The following is a 23,335-nucleotide window of genomic DNA, read 5'->3' as shown; positions in this document are numbered from 1 at the left end:
CTTCGTTTCTTCCTCTCTGGCACTATTCTACTTGGTCAGCTGACTGCAAAACATCTGACAAGGGTAGAACCAGTCTCGACAGATTGACACCCTGGTTATCCAATTATTATTCGCATCTTATGTACATCGTCCAATTAGATTCGGAGGTGGTTCAAGAGCAGGGTTTTCGGCGAAAGGGAAACATAGGGGACCCGAAGATCTAAAGGATAAGGGAGAATATTACAACACACTCTCGGATATGCAAGTAACATTGGCATAATTGATGCATTTAAACTGTATTTTACGTTTTTATCGGCGGTGTGGAAGGATCTGTCGGTAAAAGCAGGACTGCGTAAAACTAATAGGGTGAGGGGGGATTGGGGAAGCGAGAGTTGTTGGGTCAAAATGTCGATTCAGTACGAAGTGGAACCGTTGGCAGACAGTTACGGGGTTGCGGACTCGTTTCCCAAAGATTTTGGCTATGGAGAAGAGGAGGCCGACATCGAGGATAGCCCAACTCCATCTGACAGCAAACCTAGAATTCTGTTAATGGGTTTGCGAAGAAGTGGCAAGTCGTCAATACAGAAGGTAGGAAGCGATGTCGGCGGGCATGATTCATCTGTCTTTACATAACGCCTTATTTTAGTTCAATCAGCAACTATAGCTATCATCACCAGTTGAGATGGCTTGCTAACATTGCCACAACTTCTAAACATTCCTGAGGTTAATATAGTAACATGCATCCATTCTGAACGCCAGACTTTACTGCTATGTGAAAGACCAGTTGTCATCCTGGTCTGAATAGCAAGTTACTGCTACATGACAAGCAAGCAAACACTTTAGTATAGCTAGCATCAACAGAGATGGTCTGGTTTACAAACTCCGTGGTGTTGCATTCTTTCTTCTAGGCAGTGGTGTAAAGTACTTAAGTAAAAATAATTTGTTTCTAAAGTATTTTTGGGTTGTTGTGGTATCTGTAGTTTACTATTTATATTCTGGAGAACTTTTACCTTACTACATTCCTAAAGAAAATAATGTACTTTTTACTCCATGCATTTGCCCTGACACCCAGAAGTACTCGTTACATTTTGCATGGCTAGCAGGACAGGAAAATGATCCAATTCACGTACTTATCAAGAGAACATTCTTGGTCATCCCTATTGCCTCTGATCTGGTGGACTCACTAAACACATGCTTCATTTGTAAATGTTGTCTGAGTGTTGGCATGTGCCCCTGACTATCCGTAAATAAAAAATACATGTTTTAAATGGTGCCATCTGGTTTGTTTAATATAGGGAATTTGAAATGATTTATACTTTTACTTGCAATTCTTAAGTATATTTTAGCAATTACATTTACTTTTGCTACTTAAGTATATTTAAAACCAAATACTTTTACACTTTTACTCAAGTAGTATTTTACTGGGTGACTTTCACGTTTAACGTTACTTGAGTAATTTTCTATTAAGGTATCTTTACTTTTACTCAAGTATGACAATTGGGTACTTTTTCCACCACTGTTTCTAGGGAGGTTCAGCCAACTATTTCAATTGATGTGAGGTAGCTAGTTGGTTCAGCTAACGAGTTCAAACAATATACAATTAATTCAACCCTATGTATGTAAAATAAACGTTTGCTAGGTTACTTGTTAATCATTAATCAGGTGAAAGCATGTTTCTTGCTCGGCACGTGTGTGTGTGTGTGTGTGTGCGCGCGGTGTGATCACTTGTATGGATTTGGCACGTGACTGTCTGCCTGTCTAATCTATTTTCTGGCGTTCCAGATCTTGTCAGACACTCTCAATCAACATTATGTTGCTAAACAACCTCACTCATGACAGCAGAGCTACAGCCAAACGCCATACATTTTACAAGGCATATCATCACTTATATGGTTCAATAAGTATGCTCTTTCCAGGAAAATGCAATTCATTCTAGATGCACCATATAACTTTACTCATTAGAGTAAACATTTCCCATCCCTGTTTGCCAGTTTTAGATGTAGTTGTTTTGTAGCAGACTTTTTGGCGTTCTTGTTAAGATGTTGGGGGCAATGCCTTCACCCATTTGATACAGGGAGGAAGAAATCATGTAACCTGAAAGTATTTCTGCTTCAGTAGTAGAAGATACAAGACTCACAACACGTAACGTATTAAAGAGACTTTCTGGTACTTTTGCATACTTTTTAGCCAGTATTTCTGAAAGTAGCCCACCCTGTGGTGGCAAATTGAAGTAAAACAGTAATTCTGCTCATATATTATGCATGTATGAACTATACCTTGACACATCCAGCCCAAGGCGAGAGGTTGAAAAAAATAAAAAATACTTTTAGTCTCAAGTACCAGAGCATGTCTTTTAAGGGCGCCAAACTATTTAGTTACATGGTTTATTTGTGTTCTTCTCATATTTTCATTCATAGGCTATGGTTGTGCAGTGCTACACTGTTGTTGAAGGCCCATCTAAATCCATGACCCTAAGTGCTGAGCCACAGAGTACGTTCTTCCCTTAAGCCTCTTGCTAGTTCAGAAACATGTGATTTGGCTTTTTCCTCTGGTAGTAGTGACCCCAGTTACTACTACAAACTCTCAAAATGGAGTCTCTCTTTGGTATTTTGAGAAGGAAGCACTAGGTCTAGGTGTGGTCATTTTGTCTTAACAGCACTATGTCTAATTTCCTTTTTCAGGTGGTATTCCACAAAATGTCTCCTAACGAGACGTTGTTCCTGGAGAGCACCAACAAGATCTACAAGGACGACATCTCCAGTAGCTCGTTTGTCAACTTCCAGATCTGGGACTTCCCGGGGCAAGTGGACTTCTTCGACCCCACCTTTGACTACGAGATGATCTTCAGAGGCACGGGTGCTTTGATATTCGTCATTGACGCACAGGTGAAAAGATTGAGTGGGAACGTGTATTAAAAACACAATGGTTGACTGACTTACTGACATGTTGAACACCATAATTGATAAATGTCTGATCTCATAGAAATAGAATTACTAGAAAGGGAAAAAGTCCTTCAGACCACAGCATTTGAACAGAATACTCATGTCATGGGTAATGTCTGAACCTGTTCTATGGTCTTTAAATGAAATGAAATGTATTCAAACTGACTAAACTGTATAGTTGATAAACTTAATTTGTGTTTATAGAGAAGTGAATGATATAAGTGTGGGCTAGACTACTTCTACTCTGCAGCACAGGATAAGCTTCTCATGTTGAAACGTTAAATGACCCACCGCTTCAAAGACAATTGATTGTCACAGACGTTTTCCGAAGACAGTGCACATTGTTATCCTAACTGCTGGAACAAAGTGATCTTAACCATGATCTAAATCAAAGCTAATTTAATCAGGGAGGCTACCGTTTATCTCAATTTAATGATCACATTGAAAGGAGTTACCAGTGTCACTACGTTTTCTATTTTTCTGGGTTGTGTTTAGTAGAGCAGGCAAAGAAAAATGCTTTGAAACATTTTTCAACGGAATACGAAATTGAGCGTTTCTCATTGGACGTGTCCAGGTAGTCCCTCCTTGTTTCACTCCATTTTCTTCCATTTGGTACCTAATGAACTAGGGGTATGAACGTTAAAACGTTTAAATGAAATTGGGATCCGTAACGTTAAGAAAAATCCCTAACCGAAAATCTATGTTTTTTTTTTTACTTAGATGCACAAAGTAACAGCATAGTAGGTCAGTTTCCGCAACTTCGATGCACAAAGTAACAGCATAGTAGGTCACTTTCTGCAACAACTAGGAGGGTTGAAGCGCGAGGATCAACTTCTCTGCTGTTTTGGTGCCCTTGCTACCTCGCTGTGAACAGCGTGAAGCGAACCCGTGCACATGTGTCTATACTGTGTGTGACTGTGAGAGCGAACTGTTGCATCTGGCTCAATATCATAGCCTTTTCATTGATGATAGGCCCTGCTTTACTGAAGTTGTGAGACATTGCAAGATAAGAAATTGTGAGATACAGCTTTTAATTACCGATAGATCGGCCAAGTGCACAGTTCTGTCTGTCTGGTGGCCGACCTGCCTATATTGTGCCCTTCTCTCCATCCCTCGCTAGCACGCTATGAAAGATGCAAGTGTTTGTATTTTCGGAAGTACGGCATCTAATCAGCCTCCTCCGTTGCAAAAACACTGAATCTTAGGAGTGGATTCGTAGCTGAATCGAATCTTGACACAGAAAAGGGAGTCGTGTGGATGGAGTCAAGGAATAAATGATTTTGGAGTCGACTATCCACCACTACGTCATCAGATTAACAGTTCGTAAAAAATCGAATCAAATTTTATTTGTCACATACACATGGTTAGATGTTATTGCGAGTGTAGCGAAATGCTTGTGCTTCTAGTTCCGACCATGCAGTAATATCTAACAAGTAATCTAACCTAACAATTTCACAACAACTACCTTATACACACAAGTGTAAAGTAATGAATGCAAATATGTACATAAAAATATATGAATGAGTGATGGCCGAACGGCATAGGCAACGGCATTATACAATACATGCATGTTTTGTTCAATAAAGTTCATATTTATATCAAAAAACAGCTTTTTACATTAGCATGTGATGTTCAGAACTAGCATACCCACCGAAAACTTCCGGTGAATTTACTAAATTACTCATGATAAACATTGACAAAATACATAACAATTATTTTAAGAATTATAGATACAGAACTCCTTTATGCAAACGCTATGTCAGATTTTAAAATTGCTTTTTGGCGAAAGCACATTTTGCAATATTCTGAGTACATAGCTCAGCCATCACGGCTAGCTAATTTGACACCCACCAAGTTTGGGACAACCTAAACTTGAATTACTATTAGAAAAATTGGATTACCTTTGCTGTTCTTCGTCAGAATGCACTCCCAGGACTTCTACTTCAACAACAAATCTTGTTTTGGTTCCAAATAATCCATAGTTGTATCCAAATACCTCCGTTTTGTTCGTGCGTTCAGGTCACTATCCGAAGGGTAACGCGCGAGTGCATTTCGTGACAAACAAATTCAAAATATTCCATTACCGTACTTGGAAGCATGTCAAACGCTGTTTAAAATCCATTTTTATGCTATTTTTCTTGTAAAATAGCGATAATATTCCAACCGGACAACGTTGTATTAATTCAAAGAGTGAAAAAAAAAAAAATGCCGAAGTCTCGTGATCGCGCATCTCCAGTGTCACTGTCCCCAGGCAGGCCACTTACAAACTCTGCTGCTGTACTTTGCCCAGAGACAGGAGACGCGTCATTCCACTTTCTGAGGGCTTTAGAGAGCCAATTGAAGCCTTAGAAAGTCTCACTTAACAGCACAGATGCTGTATTTTCGATAGAGATGCAACAGAAGGACTACAAATTGTCAGACAGGCCACTTCCTGCCTGGAATCTTCTCAGGTTTTTGCCTGCCATATGAGTTCTGTTATACTCACAGACACCATTTAAACCGTTTTAGAAACTTCAGAGTGTTTTCTATCCAAATCTACTAATTATATGCATATTCTCATTTCTGGGCAAGAGTAGTAACCAGTTTAAATCGGGTATGTTTTTTATCCGGCCGTGAAAATACTGCCCCCTAGCCCCAACAGGTTAACTTCTCAGGGCTACGTGGGACGCTACCGTCCCACCCACTGTTCACACTATTCAACAGCCAGTGAAAAATCAGAGCGCCAAATTCAAAACAACAATGTCATAATTCAAAGTTCTCAAACATACAACTATTTTACACCATTTTAAAGATAAACCTCTCCTTAATCCAACCACATTGTCCGATTTCAAAAAGGCTTTACGGCGAAAGCATAAAGTTAGATTATGTTAGGACAGTGCCAACACAAGAAAAACCACACAGCCATTTTCCAAGCAGGAGAGGGGTCACAAAAACCATAAATACAGCTAAAATTAAGCACTAACCTTTGACGATTTTCATTAGATGACACTCCTAGGACTCAATGTTACACAATACATGTATGTTTTGTTCGATAAAGTTCATATTTATATCCAAAAACCCAATTTTTACATTGGCGCGTGATGTTCAGAAAATTATTTTCCTACAAAACTGCTGGTGAATCAGCACAATTTACAAAAATACTCATCATAAACATTGATAAAATATTAAACTGTTATTCAAAGAATTATAGATAAGCTGTGACAGATTTCAAAAAAGCTTCACGGGGAAAGCAGACTTTGCAATAATCTGAGTATGGTGCTCAGAAAAATACATCATACAATACAGATACCTGCCATTTTGGAGTCATCTAAAATCATAAATAGCATTATAAATATTCACTTACCTTTGATCTTTATCAGAAGGCACTTCCAGGTATCCCAGGTCCACAATAAATGTTGTTTTGTTCGATAAAGTCCATAATTTATGTCCAAATACCTCCTTGTTGTTTGCGCGTTCACTAAGCTACTCCAAATGTAGGAAGCGCGCCGAAAATTTCACGACGAAAAGTCAAAAAAAGTTATATTTACGTTCGTTGAAACATGTCAAACGTTGTATAGCATCACTCTTTAGGGCCTTTTTAACATCAATAATATTCCAACTGGACGATTCCAGTATCTTGAAAAATTTTATGGAACACAGCTACCTCATCACGTGAATGCACGCCACTAAACTCATGTCATTTTCTGAGTCGCCAACTTCCCGGCCTTCTTGTTCGCTCTCTGTTCACCGCAAAAGGCTGAAAGAAGGTTCTAAAGACTGTTGACATCTAGTGGAAGCAAAATGAACCCTAAGTCACTGTGTTAGATGGGCAATGACTTGAAAAGACTACAAGCATCAGATTTCCCACTTCCTGGTTGGATTTTTCGCAGGTTTTTGCTTGCTATATGAGTTCTGTTATACTCACAGACATCATTGAAAATTCATTTAGAAACTTCAGAGTGTTTTCTATCCAAATCTACTAATAATATGCAAATATTTGACTCTGGGCCCGAGTATTAGGCAGTTTACTCTGGGCACGCTTTTCATCCGAAATCGAAAATACTGCCCCCTATACCTTGACAGGTTAATGGACCCCCCCCTATTTTTTTCTTTTGCAGTTTAAACATTAAGAAATATTGTCCATTTGTCACATTCCTATAACCCGGAACAGGACACCGTGTCCACATTGCTGGTGTTTTCTCTCAACCTTAATAATAAGGTTTTTAATCCACCCTAAATCACTGTTTATCATAGGAATTGGTCTTAAATAACTATTTTTTTGTGAACAAATGTTTAATTTTGTTGTTTGTAAGGTTGGTAGCAATGTGAAAATTGTTGCGCAAATCTTTTGCAGCTCTAGTCAACTACAAAACCCACAATGTAGTACTCTCTCTGGGCTGGCTGGCTGGCTGGCTAGCTAGCTATCTAGCAAACATAGCTACACACAATAATACCAAAGTCAATATCAGCATGTGAAGTAGCTAGCTGTAAAATTGCCTAAAACGGCACTATCAATTTAGGAGTCTCTCACCGAGTTCGCCTCTCCCCAGAGTGAGTACAGAGTACTTTGCTATAGCAATAATGGCCCTTTCCCACGTTTCCAACAGACACACAGGGCGCATTGTAATATAGTACTTGAAGGAGGAACTGCGTTGAATAAATTTGGTTCACTGTTTGGATTGAGCACATTTAAGTGAAAAAACACTATATACTTTGTCATGACGATTTTTAAATGTATGTATGTGTTCTAGACGAGCATGCCCATACCATCTATTGGTTGATTTGGTGATCTGGAGTGCAGGTAGGCCGAATTGTTTTAAAAGTTTTATGAAATGTCAGTGTGTTATCCCATATCTCCAGTGACGAGAACCATGTAGCTATGACGCGTTCCTACACGATTTTCTGATTTCAGACGGACCACTTAGAAGTTAAATCATGGGGGAAATTGTTATTTTACCCACTGATAGAACATAGGCTTTCACCAAATTGACAGGAGTTTCATGATATTTCTTTCTGTGGGTTGATTATCCCGTTAATGTTGTCAATTATCTGTGAGGTATAACTAGGTTGTAACTAATTAACGTGTCCTAGGTATTGTATGTACAGCAAACCTACTGTATCCTTTTGGCAGTTTATTAAGATTTTTCCAGCTAAGTTAAATTTAGGAAGTGTTTGTACAAGCCACTGTACTGAGGCGGAGTGACACTCCATATCTCACTAGTGTTCAGTATCTCTCAGTGCAGATGCAGAATTCGCAGGGAAATAAATTGGCAAGCTTGCTCAACACATCCAATGTTGTCACTCATTTTTGCAGTGGGACTTTGAGATTTTGCAATCTGAAGTATTATGATGGTTATGTTGATCTTCGATTGCTTTAATCTAAAAAGTTGCCTAATTCTCCAGGAATTCTGGCTAACTCTCCCCACCACTGGGACTGGAACAAGTAGGATATATTGGCATAGGGGATTGTAATTTGGCATAGGGGATTGCGTTATGCATGTTGGATAGTATGGATGTGGAAATGTGCATGCAGGCAGCAAGATGCATGTAGTCTACTTTTTAGGCACACATGTACACTACTTTGTTTTAAGCCACCTTTTCTATGTCTCTCGGTCTGTCTGTTTCTGTTTGTGCGTGTGTTCTTCTTTGATCTTCCTTCTGCCCAGGATGACTATGTGGAGGCATTGGGCAGACTCCACCTCACCGTGTCGCGGGCCTACAGGGTCAACCCTGAGATTAACTTTGAGGTGTTCATCCACAAAGTGGACGGCCTTTCCGACGACCACAAGATCGAGACCCAGAGGGACATCCACCAGAGAGCCAACGACGACCTGGCAGACGCCAGCTTAGAGAAGCTTCACCTCAGGTAGATCCACAGACACTCACCCTCAAAGGGATAGTTCAGAAAATTTAACCATCCCTTTAATCCTCCCTTTTGAGCTTACAGTATGCCAAGGGAAAAGCATTGAAAGCCTACAGAAAGAGCAGCTACACTAAACTAATTAGCCTTCTCAGTTTATTACCTTTCTATTGTTGGTTAGTATTCTATTGTAGGCCTAATTCTCTTTTTTTCTGCTGTTCAACCCAGCAATGACCTCATGGGAGTTCAGTTGATGTGCATTTTACTAAAATGTTAGCAGTTTTAGCATTGGTCAGCCATCTTTTTTTCACAACATAAGCTAGTCATCTGTGCTGCCAAGTTATTTCTTGTGGCCTCTTGTCACTTTGATTATTTTCTAAATAGCATGATTGGTTTTGGAATATGGCTGAAATCTGACTGAATCAGATCACACTTGCGATTCCACTGATGTTGATACAGTGAAAATAGATTCAGGTAGTTTTGTGTTAGTGTTAGCCTAGCTGTTATAACGCTCTCACTTTGCATTAGGAATGTTGGCCAGTTTATTTAGGCTTGTAAGATAGGGTTCCCAGAAATGACTTGCCTTACACAACACATGGATGAAAATATTTGCCGCGATGTGGGGCAAAACACGTCCCTTGTTTTGGTCCAACGTTTGACTGTGAGTGGGGCAGTAACATATTAATGACAAGCACACTTGTCAGTGTGTGGTCCTGGATCATAGGGTTTGCTTGTATACTTCCAGCGCGGGGTTGTCATACTCCGAGCATTACTGTCAGATTCCACCCCGGCCTCTTAATGAACAAACACCACAGCAAGTGTTCATGGTGCAAGCTGTCTATGTTAAAGGATCAGAAGGATTACATGTAGCCTATATATCATGTACCGTTGCGCTTATACTGCCTTCAATGTTTGCTATTTTCTCTTTTGACATTGAAACTATAGCCTCAAATTTGAATTCTACTGAAATGGTTGTTTTCGATGGGGATATCATCACATGCCCTGATGATAATTTCCCAGATATTGGCCTAGGCCCTTTAAACATTAATGATACTGAGCCTAGCGAGTCGTTTTATGAAAAGACAAACCGGTTCAAACAAGCGCTGCAGATTTTCAGTACTAGGTTTTTCAATCGGCTGTGTGCTTTTCCTTTCTTGAGATGTAGGCCTATTTTATGAAAGGTGAGGTTGGTGCACGCCAGACAGTTGGATCAATGGTGGATTTATAGTGAAGCTGGGAGGAGGAATCTCATGTTGAGTTGAGTTGTGATGTGTTCTGTTCTCTGCACTGCAAAGACATCTCTGTGCGAAGTCTTCGGATCTGTTGGTTAGAACTGCAGTCTCTAAAGTTTCCCAATTTTCTATTTGTGACAATGAAGTTACAATCACTACTATTATTTATAGAATTCTTTAAAATGTTACGCTACCTTAATGCTTTTGTAATACGTTGCTAATATTTTCAATTCTGCAGTTGGACTGTCCCAAAATGCATCATCATTGTCATTATTAAGTGATAGCTTATCTTTGTGTTTTTAAAGCTGAGAAATGCTTTCAGTTTCTAATGTTCCCTGCTGTTTTGTGATATGATCCAGTCTCACTTTGTGTTTTTACTTGAACTACAGCGCACGAGGAACTAAGTTATCAAATCAGTCTTAACCTGTGCAAACCTATAGCTAACTTCCCTTTTCTTTTAAATATCTTTCAGTTTCTATTTGACAAGTATCTATGACCACTCAATATTCGAGGCCTTCAGTAAAGTGGTCCAGAAGCTTATCCCACAGCTGCCAACACTGGAAAACCTTCTAAACATCTTTATATCCGTAAGTACCAAATTCCCTCTTGATTTAGTTCTCGCTGTTTGATTTGAATGTTTTTTGCATTTCTTTCATTTGTTTTACCTGGGTTGTGTACACCATAACAAAACATTTTTTTTCCAACGGAAAACAGAAAGTAATTTTTTTCATTGGACGAGTTCAGCTAGTCCCACCCTGCTAGTTGGCTGTACCTGCACCAAAACTCCAGTATTTTTCATATCTTGTTCTCCATCTTCTTTTTTAAATAGGAAGACAAATGTTTTCAGCACTTTTATTTCTATGTCTGATCAAAACTTGTTTCCTCATGGCTCCCTCTTGTCCCTCTGCAGCAATATGTGTGGAACATCGAATCGCAATAAAATCCCAGTATTGAATCGCAGTACATATACAATTGTGAGAATTGCAGTACATATAGGATCATGAGAATTACAGTACATATCGTATCGGCACTAAAGTATTGTGATAATATTGTATCATGAGTAGGGCTGTTGTGGTGACCGTATTACCGCACACCGGCAGACATGAGTCCTGACTTCACTCAAATTCCACGTGTCCGTTGAGTCACGGTAATTCCACTTATGCACTGTTGACATGCGTTGGTACGTAGTTCCCAACTCGCTAATGACTATCAGGTCCTAATCGCCTGGTACTCAGGGCTCTGTTGACCCTCTAACCACTCTGATATCAATGCAAATGCAATCGAAAATCACATCAAACACTTTTCATCAAAACAGTATCATGCTTTTAAAAACGCACCTCACTGTGATTGACCAATTTTGAAGGAAGAAGTTCAACAACAGGTTGAAACTGAATGGAAAACATGACCATTGTGGATGTTGTTCAAAGCCTTAACACCATGAAATGGACAGCACTTTCTACGGTGACGGTTAATTCAAAACACCCATACTACATATGAACCCCAAAAAAAACCAGAAATAAAATAATGATTGCCGTCATACAATACATAGCCTACCGCATATTATGCACAGAGAAAAACATGGGGGGAAAAACAGATTTAAGATGTCTTTGGTACGTATTTGGTATAGCCTATACTCTAGTAATCACCTTTGACTGTGGACTGTATTATTATGCATACTGGATGGACTGGTTACCTTATGCTGCGCTCCAAACTGCTGTTGAGTCTGGGAGAGAACGTATAGGTCTAGGCGATGCTGTTGGTTCGTTGATTGTGCAGGGTGGCTTACAGAGTTAGCCTACAATTTATAGTGCAGTTGTATAGTTGTTTAGCCTTCCCTGTAGCTCAGTTGGTAGAGCATGGTGTTTGCAACGCCAGGGTTGTGGGTTCGATTCCCACGGGGGGCCAGCACAGAAAAAAAATTATGCATTCACTACTGTAAGACGCTCTGGATAAGAGCGTCTGCTAAATGACTAAAATGTAAAATGTAAATGTATAGCCTAGTAATAGGGAATTGTTTTATATTTTCCAAATCAATTGGCTGACACTACCTTAAGGTACAGACTAGCTCACCACTGTGCGTTTCCTTCTCCTCCCCTCTCTCCTTCATTCTTTTCTCCAGGTGCAGAGAGAGTGACTGTCAGCTTAATGAAATATGTTTTGAAAACATCTTACTATCGATCTTCCCGAACAGATTTCACTTGGGTTTCCCAAATTAAGCACTGGGTAGCTGCAGTAACAGGGTTGGAGAGCCCATGGCATACAGAGGATGCATGCTCCTCAAACAGTGGTTGATGCAGTGTGTAATAACCAGAGTAGCCTACCCGGCATAATTAAAAAAACAAACTGGTGGGAAAGCGTCCTCCGTTCGTTATTCGAGTGCATCCCCTGTTCCTGCCCATTTCATAATGGGGCATCATGCAGCCCATATATAAACATTTTGATTTCTAAGATATTCTAAGGTTTGTATACATTCACAACTAAAGTTGCCAAATAACTCTGAATCTAGCATATAAGACCTGTTCCAAATGATCACTTTTTTATGCTCAACATAGCCATTTCATATGCGTACTCACTTTGGAATGGGGAAAAAATATCCTTCCTGTTTTATTCAGCTAAGTTCAATTATATTCTTTTTAGTATTAAATCAAATAATGGCACGGGACTTATAAGCATATCTTGTCTGCTAAATGAACAAGTCTACTGCCTATGGCATGGCACATAGCCAGATAACATACAGTAGGCCAACTCACATTATGTTCTTCTGAAATACATGTTCTTCATATCATAATGTTTCTTTAGACCTGCCTAAAATAAATAATGGATTTATTGTGAGGGTGTATATTAAGTTGATTTATTAGACTTTTTAAAATGTAGGTGTTCCAAAGGCGCTCATCACTGTGCATGTCTGGAGATGCTAAACGTGTTTCTGTTAATTATCAGTCGATTACCGCGGGACCGGAAATCTTTTGCTTTCCAATAACTGTCTGACAAAATGTCATGCACGCCACAGCCCTAACCATGAGGTCCCTGGCAATTCCCAGCCCTAGCAGAAATGGTGTCTGGTGTGTGACTTACATTGTGACGTATGTCATCATCATCGTCAGCCCTGATGACTCTTTCATGCACTGCTTTTATGGTTGTTGTATAATACCAACCTTCCAGACCCCAAAATCTCTTCAATCCCGGTCAAAATACGTTTTACATTGGTAAATAAAATGTATTGTTTTACTTCGTAGTTCAATAATTCATTTGGAAACCCTTGCTTTTGACATGACCTGAAAGAAAGCTCTGAGAGATTTCTGCCAAGCTTGCTTTTAGAAGTACTAAATGGGCACTCATGGCGTTTCTCTGCCCTTCCTCCCCTATACCCATATTCCCCTCATCTCCCTTTTCCCCTTCTTCCATCCTCAGAACTCGGGCATAGAGAAGGCCTTTCTGTTTGACGTGGTCAGTAAGATCTACATCGCCACAGACAGCAGTCCGGTGGACATGCAGTCTTATGAGCTGTGCTGTGACATGATCGATGTGGTTATAGATGTCTCCTGCATCTATGGGTAAGTCCTCTAGAACTGAATTCCTGTCAGATATGAATAGTTTACAGCTGTGTGCGTGCATGTGTTTGTGGTCATTTTTGGGACAACACTTTACTTCAAGCTGACCGGTATAAAATCATACTTTTACTCCTTGTTATAAGCATGTATGCGGCTTTTAATGTCTCATTATAAAGTTTGATATGTTAGGTCTCTGTATCGAACACATTTTCAATTTGAATAAGTTCCTTAAGTTGAATGTTCTATTTTGTGTGTGTTATTCCAGTCTGAAGGAGGACGGCAGTGGTAGTGCCTACGACAAGGAGTCCATGGCCATCATCAAGCTGAACAACACCACAGTCCTCTACCTGAAAGAGGTCACCAAGTTCCTGGCATTGGTCTGCATCCTCCGAGAGGAGAGCTTTGAGCGCAAAGGCAAGCCATCCACCCCAGCACTTCCTCATTACTGCATTAAGCAGTGTCTCTATCAAGTGTGACTTCACGCCCACAAGCGCAACATTCAGACAGATGTCAATGGAAGAGTGGCACAGTCTTATTTAAGGAAGTAATTATGTCTTGAGTCTCTTGAATTTCAAGCTTCTCAGGCGGTAGCATATTTTCTTTGCCATTGTTTTTGTAAATGTTCTTCACACAGGGCGTTATTGGTTTATCTTGATAGGGTGATCCTTTTATTCACGTATTATTCTTTGTTTCAACAATACATGACTTATGGAGTAATCGGCTGAGTGACGTTCAAAGTCTCTAAGATCACAGAAGTGACAATATATTCATACCCTTCTCTCATTGACAAGTATCTCTCCCCAGGTTTGATAGACTACAACTTCCACTGTTTCCGGAAGGCCATCCACGAGGTGTTTGAGGTGGGCGTTTCCACACTGTGGACGGGCTCCCAGGCGGCCGGCACGCCCTGCACCAAGGCTGTGACACTCAACGGCACGCCCCGGAGCACTGTCTAAACACAAATAGACAGACGGAGAGAGGATAGGAAAGGACTGAAAGATAGAAAATAAACATGGGGAGGGATCGTGTGGAAAAGACTAATGGATTGGGGTTTTCAGTAAACCAATCATAACTCTCGCACCCAGATCCTAGAAATCACAGGAAGAGGACTAGAGCTAAAAATTCAAATGAAGAGTCAGGGCTGAAACCGATGCTCAGAGGGTAAGGAGGACTGTGAGCTTACAAAGCTAGGATGGAAGGGAAACTAAATACAGAGATACTAGGAACATTCGTACATTTCGTGTGAATGCAAGGTATTGTTTTCCGCTGTTTGTCACTCTTTGCCACGAGTAAAAACAGCTAAATGAAAGTCCAACAGGACTGGTATACGTAAGCAAAAGCGTATTTGCCATTTTGGGAACTTTCAGTGAGATAGGCCTCACGTGCTGCAAGTCCCAAGAGGCCTGAGGAAGCTTGGTAATATCGTTGTCTGTTTTAGCTGCTGGTTCATCCATGTGAAGAAGTACTTAAAAAAAATATTTAAACGTTGATGTAACCCTCGATAAGGAGAAGAAACTGCAAAGGCTGTAACGGGGATCAGTATAGTTGTGTAACCCTGTGCAGACTTATGGGTCGAAGTCTCTAAGAAATGCTTGGTGTTTATCCAAAACGCACATGGTAACACTTTCTCAAGGCCTTATTTAGATAGAAAGCTTGCAACAGGCAAGCTCAATCACTACTCACTCGCCTGTATGCTGCCCAAGACTTTGCTTCTGGTTTCATAATTTCTGAAGAAAACAGGGTTCCTCAGAGTGCAAAAGGGATTGTAGTGTCCACTTTTTCTGCTTCTGTTCTGCGTGTGTGTGTGTGTGTGTGTGTCTGGAAAAGAGCATAGTTGGTGATTATGGATTCATGACTACCCCATGTTGATTTGCCACTGCAGGCCCTATGCTCAAAGTTGCTGTAGTGTCATACTGTATAATGCTATGCCATGTTGGAAAACTGAGCTAAAAAATAAACCTGTTACCAGCGGTTTGATCAGTGATGCTTATAGATTCTAACTACAATTTGTTGCAGTTGGATATCTGATTCATTAGAATCTTGCACAGACAAAACATTCTAAATATAGTCTTCTGGAAATAACCCATGGCATGGGCTTATTCTCTTGGTTTGGCTATCAAATTATGTATGCAGTACAAGCACATTCTAGATATATCTATCTCCCTTATGCATAAAGTAGTCAGTTTAGCCATATTTTCTGACACTCAATCGTAATACTGCCCCGCATGGATGCTTGCCATAGACCAAATGCTACTAACAGCCAACCAACTATGCCAATCTTCAACTAATGTGTGCAACTCATACATTTATGACGTCACAAGTTCTTTGAGCATGAACCTTCTCTTTACTGAAGCAGGTGGAGTCCGATGCCATTAGGAATGAGCTCATCTGGTCCCAGATCTCTTTGTGCTGTCTTGCCAAGGCGTGACAATGAATAAAAGAGTTGGCAAGACGGCACAAACAGATCACGGACCAGCCTAACTAGTCTCTGATGGGACCTATACATTCTGGTTGTGTGGCATCAATCGACATTATATAATTTAATGATGGTTATGATAATGATAAACAGAATGGTGGCAATGAAACGCCGGTCACCACTTCTTCAAACCCTGCCTTACGTGACTAGTTGTTTTATTCACTCATCGCACAGGAGCGGCAGGTAGCCTAGTGATTAGAGCGTTGGACTAGTGACAGAAAGGTTGCAAGATCGAATCCCCAAGCTGACGAGGTAAAAATCTGTCGTTCTGCCCCTGAACAAGGCAGTTAACTCACTGTTCCTAGGCCGTCATTGAAAATAAGAATTTGTTCTTAATTGACATGCCTTGTTAAATAAAGGTAAAATTAAAAAGTTTTTTTTTTTTAATCGCGCCGTCTGGCGCATATAGGACAGCAACAACGGCTTTCCACTTCTGGCACTTCTTTGGAAATCTTCTCCACTGTGCTTTAGCTCTGCTGAAGTTGATCAGCATTGTCTATTAGGTCTGTCTCAGAGCCACAAGGAGTTGGGCCATTGCTTGTTTGTCTGAGGAGGTTGGCGTTTTTAATGCATTAGGCCAACAGATGTGGAGTGTTCTTCGCAGACACATTATGTGGAAGGTGAATCGTTTGTTCAGGTCCAGTTCAGTCACTTTCCAGCACTCTGTACCATACAGCACAACACTGGTGGATTTAGAATTTGGGTCTCTGTGCTGTTATCTATCATCTTGACTTACAAATTTGTTGGAACTTTGTGAAGGTTTCACTTTTTAGCTGAGGGTTCTGCTCAAGGACTTTTGTCAGTTTTATCACAGCAATCCTCACAAAAAAACAAACGCAGCATGAAGCCAATATGAAAACCCATTCCAAGCATGTATGCAATAATGTGTCATCAAGCTAAATTATTCTCAACATAACATTGCTCATTGTATTTCACTGTTGGTAAGGGAGACCAGGTCTAACAATGAAAATGAATCCTGGGAAAAAATGACCAAATTGCATTATTCTGCCCTGAATGCAAGAAAGGTGTTTTTTTTTGCCTGTGTTTGTTTTGTTCATTTGATTTTTGCAAATAGTAGACATTTGGGACTATAGTAAATCCACTGTTGTCAGTTCTGCCAAAGGTTTTATCATTCACATGAAATAAACACTTGCACATCAAAAGCAAATGTTTCTGGTTTTACTTGATGTTTTAGGACATTAGATATTTGTCAGATTAGGGCACAATGATGTATGGTATGAAATCTGGCATGGTATCATAGGCTCATGTGCTGTCTTGCCAAATCTCCAGGCTCTTTTGACACACCTGGAAATTAACACTAGATGGTGCCAAATGACTGTTCTCTTTTTTTCTTTTCATTGTGTATTGCAATTCAGTTGTTTGCCAAACTACCTGAACAATTTCACTATGCATTTCAGGGATGACTACATTGGCTATGATAGACTCGATGCAAATGTTTTAACCCTAGCCACAACCACAGGGATCGAATCAGCAACACTTGGGAGGTGACATGTCCAGGCAGAGATGACTGAGAGTGGTCTCAACTGGTTCGCTGTGAAAGAACTTGCCCCGAACCGAGAGAGATGGAGAACAATGGCCTTCGTCAATGGCCTGTGCTGAAGGTAAAGTCAAGTATATAAATCTGACAACCACGTTTATAATAACATAGGCTAAATACGTTGGCCTACATTTTCAACAATGCTATTATTTGAGACCTTAGCCCCAAAAATGGCACATTTTGTTGAGTTTGCTGTGGTTCAACATTGTGTGGTCTTTTTTTAAAATAAATGTACCAAACCATAAACCCCCACTGGTTTACTGTGCAAAATATCAGTTGAATGGCTCCGCTATGAAAGTGCCTTGCCAGTTAAAATGAGCCTCACAGCCACTGACGACCCATTATGTGCAGAGGTAGGCGAGGCAACTAAACACCACTTCCCCACAATTTAGATGCAATAAAACACTGACAGCTTTTTTATCCACTTCATTAAGCCTCTAATTTCTTATAAAAATCCTGCATTAATCTTGGCGACAGCTTCCCCGCAGTTCTTTAAACTCTACTCCAACATTCCCGTGTTTGTTTGATGGCTCCTCAAATAGGCTCTAATTTAAGATAAATAATGCATTCCCACTGTAGTAACCATGCCAAGGAATCTTAAAATGTGACTGTGACATACTAAAGTCATAAATTTAACAATCAAAGTATAAGGTCTCTCAAACCGTACATCCCAAACCGAGTACACCATTCTGCCACCCCTGGTCTCTTGGCCATTCCACCCCTACGGAAGGGCAGCTCCCGCTCAGCCCAGTCAATGCTCTTTTCTCTCCTGGCAGCCCAATAGTGGAACCAGCTTTTCCCTATAGGACAGCAGAGTCCCTGCCCATCTTCCCAAAAACATCTGAAACCCTCCGTCTTCAAAGCGTGTCCTAAATAATCCCACAGCACCCCCTGACTTTGCTGATAGTAAGTACATTTTTCCTCAAATTAGCTATGACTGAGGTTTGTGGTTGTCCCACCTAGATATTTTAAGATGAATGCATTAACTGTAAGTCACTCTGGATAAGAGGACTGCTAAATGACTATAATGTAAATGTCTCAAATTGTAGATGAATCACATTTTCTGATAGGCCGCCTGCCAGCCTGATGTTATGTGAATACTTAAGGTATTGCTCTGCAGTTTTAAGATGTTTTTATTATTTTCATAAATTGAAATAGGTTTGACCTTTTAGGTATGGTGCGAATAAGGACTTGATGTCCTGGCCTACTATGCTAAAGTTGAAGTCAATGTTTTTGGGCTCTTCTGCCAACATTGGTCATAGACCTAAAGTCATTGTGATGTGATGATGGTACACTATATAGTGCATTTGGAAAGTATTCAGACCCCTTGATGTTTTCCACATTTTATACCAAAATAGATGATTTACCCCCCCCCCCTCATCTAGCTACACACAATACCCCATAATGACAAAGCAAAAACAGGTTTTTAGAAATTGTAGCAAATTTATTACAAATAAAACAACTTAAATATCACATTTACATTTAGTGTTCAGATCCTTTACTCAGTACTTTGTTGAAGCACCTTTGGAAGCAATTACAGCCTCGGGTCTTCTTGGGTATGACGCTACAAGCTTGGCACACCTGTATTTGGGGAGTTTTCTCCCATTCTTCTCTGCAGATCCTCTCAAGCTCAGTCAGGTTGGATAGCATCACTGCACAGCTATTTTCAGGTCTCCAGATATGTTCGATTAGGTTCAAGTCCGCGCTCTGGCTGGGCCACTCAAGGACATTCAGAGACTTGTACTGAAGCCACTGCTATGTTGTCTTCGCTGTGTGCTTAAGGTCATTGTCCTGTTGGAAGGTGAACCTTCACCCCAGTCTTAGGTCCTGGGGCAGGTTTTCATCAAGGATCTCTCTATACTTTTCTGTTCCTTTTACCCCTCAATCCTGACTGGTCTCCCAGTCCCTACTGCTGAAAAACATCCCCGCAGCATGATGCTGCCACCACAATGCTTCACTGTAGGGATGGTGCCAGGTTTCTCCCAGACTTGGCATTCAGGCCAAAGACTTTAATCTTGGTTTCATCAGACCAGAGCATCTTCATTCTCATGGTCTGAGATTCCTTTCGGTGCCTTTTGGCAAACTCCAAGTGGGCTGTCGTGCCTTTCACTGAGGAGTGGCTTCCGTCTAGCCACTCTACCATAAAGGCCTGATTGGTAGAGTGCTACAGAGATGGTTGTCCTTCTGGAAGTTTCTCCCATCTCCACAGAGGAACTCTGACTCTCTGTCAGAGTTACTAACAGGTTCTTGGTCCCCCCCCCCGATTTAAAAAATATTGTTATAAATTTCACCTATATTTAACCAGGTAGGCTAGTTGAGAACAAGTTCTCATTTACAACTGCGACCTGGCCAAGATAAAGCAAAGCAGTTTGACACATACAACAATAGAGTTATATATATATATATATTGTACAGTGTGTGCAAATAAAGTAAGATTAGGGAAGTAAGGCAATAAATTGGCCGTATTGGCAAATAATTACAATTTAGCAAAGAAACACTGGCGTGATAGATGTGCAGAAGATGAATGTGCAAGTAGAGATACTGGGGTGCAGAGGAGCAAAACAATATAAATAAATAACAATATGGGGATGAGGTAGTTGGATGGGCTATGTACAGGTGCAATGATCTGTAAGCTGCTCTGATAGCTGATGCTTAAAGTTAGTGAGGGAGATATGAGTCTCCAGCTTCAGAGATTTTTGCAGTTCGTTCCAGTCATTAGCAGCAGAGAACTGGAAGGAAAGGCGGCCAAAGGAGTAATTGGCTTTGGGGTTGACCAGTGAGATATACCTGCTGGAGCGCGTGCTGCTATGGTGACCAGTGAGCTGAGATAAGGTGGGGCTTGACCTGGCAAAGACTTGCAGATGACCTGGAGCCAGTGGGTTTGGCGACGAGTATGAAGCGAGGGCCAGCCAACGAGAGCGTACAGGTCACAGTGGTGGATAGTATATGGGGCTTTGGTGACAAAACGGATGGCTCTGTGATAGATTGCATCCAATTTGTTGAGTAGCGTGTTGGAGGCTATTTTGTAAATGACATCGCCGAAGTCGAGGATCGGTAGTATGGTCAGTTTTACGAGGGTATGTTTGGCAGCATGAGTGAAGGATGCTTTGTTGCAAAATAGGAAGCTGATTTGTAGATTTCATTTTGGATTGGAGATGCTTAATGTGAGTCTGGAAGGAGAGTTTACGGTCTAGCCAGACACCAAGGTATTTGTAGTTGTCCACATATTCTAAGTCAGAACCGTCCAGAGTAGTGATGCGGGCAGGTGCATGCAGCGATCGGTTGAAGAGCATGCATTTTGTTTTACTTGCGTTTTAAGAGCAGTTGGAGGTCACGGAAGGAGAGTTGTATGGCATTGAAGCTCGTCTGGAGGTTAGTTAACAGTGTCCAAAGAAGGGCCAGAAGTATACAGAATGGTGTCGTCTGCGTAGAGGTGGATCAGAGAATCACCAGCAGCAAGAGCGACATCATGCATGTATACAGAGAAGAGAGTCGGCCCGAGAATTGAACCCTGTGGCACCCCCATAGAGAACTGATTGCTCAGTTTGGCCAGGCGGACAGATCTAGGAAGAGTCTTGGTGGTTCCAAACTTCTTCCATTTAAAAATAATGGAGGCCACTGTGTTCTTGGGGACCTTCAATGCTGCAGAAATGCTTTGGTACCCTTCCCCAGATCTGTGCCTCGACACAATCCTGTCTCGGAGCTCTACGGACAATTCCTTCAACCTCATGGCTTGGTTTTTGATCTGACATGCACTGTCAACTGTGGGACCTTTAAATAGACAGGTGTGTGTGCTTTTCCAAATCATGTCCAATCAATTTAATTTACCACAGGTGGACTCCAATCAAATAGTAGAAACATCTCAAGGATGATCAATGGAAACAGGATGCACCTGAGCTCAATTTGAAGTCTCATAGCAAAGGGTCTGAATACTTATGTAAATAAGGTATTTCTGTTATTTTATACATTTGCAAAACATTCTAAAAACCTGTTTTTGCTTTGTTATCATGGTGTGCTGTGTGTAGATTGAGGATTTAAAAAAAATGATTTTAGAATAAGGCTGTAACGTAACAATGTAGAGAAGTCAAGGGGTCTGAATACTTTCCGAATACACTAAGTACATAGGCCTATGTATGATGCTGGCATATGTTGATACCAGCAAGCAATCCAGTCTGTAAGCAAAACAAAATATAGTGATGAAAAGCACAGCAACAGATCTTTTATTAATGACAAACGTTTTACTGTCCAACATAATGTGGATTATATTAAAGTAAATCACATTTAAAACTTTTTCAGGCAGGCTGACATGACTGCCATAAATATTGACACGTTTCATACTCCAGTATCCCTGTAGCACTTCCTTTCAGTCTCTGGATGGCACTAGTGTCTACGTTTTGAAACTTCCTGAGTCACTAATATCCTGTCCTCACCCACACACTTTCTCACAGTGGTGTGCAACATGCAAATCAAATGTTAACATCGCAGACTTGCACAATGAGAGAGAGGGAGAGCAGCTTGATGTACAGCTGTAATTTGGCACTATAGCAGCTCCTGAAATTGCCTTGCTTTATCAAAACCGACGCTTGTCTTCTCCTCACCATCTAATAAGAAAACTCACCCAATAATGAAATTAAACCAGCAGAACATACTTTTGCCTGTCTGTGATGTCACACTCTCGGTTCCGTTACGTTGCGAGCGCACGCACGTCTAGTTGAACCTTTATTTTATTTGCGTGCGCTGTCATTATAGCGACGATACAGTCAGTGAAACCCTAATAAAGCTCTAACTCCCGTGAACTATCTTTTTGATCTGTGTGTTAGTATTAGACGTGATGAGGAGGAAATGAAGTCGACTCGGGTAGGCATGTTGGAATTTGTGACAAATGTGAAGGTAGTTAATTGATTTCTTTCTATTTGTCAGGCAATACATCCTCACCGTGTGTACTGTCGTACTTTCAAGCAAATTAGGATTAATTCATTCGGATTGTATGGTTTTCAAATCAAGAGTCACTTTTTGTATTAGATCAGCCTTATATCAGAGTAATTACATTCAATAACATTATGTAACAAATTAGTAAGTATATGGAATAACATTTGTACTCATTTGAAAGTAGAAGTCGGCTTTGTACACGATTCCCCTGTTCTCCTATATAGATACCCTGAAATGATGCCACTGCAACTGTGTTGTCATGTTCAATAGCCTTGAAACATGGCTCTCAGTGAGGGGGCAGGAGCACCTATATCTGGGCCCAGACTGTCAAACCCCCTTGCCTTATTTCCTCTCCCCTCCCACCCTCTGACCCTGCACTGGAGGGGGAAAGAGGAAGAGGAGAGACAGACAGAAAGAAAGAAAGAGGGAGGTAGAGGCAGCCGTCTCCTGTACTTCCGTTGCTGGTCAGCCAGTAGACCATGTAGTGCAGGGCCAGTCAGACAACAGCCAGCTAATGGGCAGTAGCAGAGCAGCCACAGTGACAAAAGGAGCAGTGACAGATGCCATTATCTCAGCCTCATGCAGATACAACTGGATGCAGACACAGGCCTGGAGACAGACAGACAGACAGGCAGCCCTGTGTTTGTGTGTGTGTGTGTGTGTGTGTGTGTGTGGAGGGGGTAAAGTGGTGTGCATTTGTGTGTGTGTGTCAGATGTGTGGGTGTGAGGAGGGGATATGGGATGGTGTGTATCTGTTCGCACGTGTGTGTGTGTGTGTGTGTCTGTGAGCGAGTACGTGGGTGGATGTGTGTCTGCGTGTGCAAAGTTA

The 23,335-nt window shown here is 40.9% G+C and overlaps 1 protein-coding gene across 1 annotated transcript; it reads left to right on the top strand.

Annotated features, from left to right (window-relative positions):
* Positions 1-146: 146 nt before the first annotated feature.
* LOC106605136 (ras-related GTP-binding protein C-like) lies at positions 147-17,182 on the top strand. Its single transcript, XM_014200482.2, has 7 exons — positions 147-567; positions 2,661-2,864; positions 8,567-8,766; positions 10,465-10,579; positions 13,404-13,546; positions 13,809-13,957; positions 14,348-17,182. Exons 1-7 carry the CDS (start codon positions 385-387, stop codon positions 14,497-14,499), a joined length of 1,146 nt encoding a protein of 381 aa, XP_014055957.1. The 5' UTR covers positions 147-384; the 3' UTR covers positions 14,500-17,182.
* Positions 17,183-23,335: the final 6,153 nt, after the last annotated feature.

This window comes from Salmo salar, chromosome ssa05, assembly GCF_905237065.1.
Source record: "Salmo salar chromosome ssa05, Ssal_v3.1, whole genome shotgun sequence".
Classification (NCBI taxonomy): Eukaryota; Metazoa; Chordata; class Actinopteri; order Salmoniformes; family Salmonidae; genus Salmo; species Salmo salar.
Note: the sequence above shows the minus strand (reverse complement) of the source record. Positions and strands in the feature narration are given on the sequence as shown.

Bases quoted from the DNA above. Each gene is read 5' to 3' on its own strand.
- LOC106605136 (XM_014200482.2), top strand. From the start codon at position 385: ATGTCGATTCAGTACGAAGTGGAACCGTTGGCAGACAGTTACGGGGTT. The intron at 568-2,660 runs GTAGGAAGCGAT...TTCCTTTTTCAG, and splicing joins GCAAGTCGTCAATACAGAAG to GTGGTATTCCACAAAATGTC. The intron at 2,865-8,566 runs GTGAAAAGATTG...CCTTCTGCCCAG, and splicing joins TATTCGTCATTGACGCACAG to GATGACTATGTGGAGGCATT.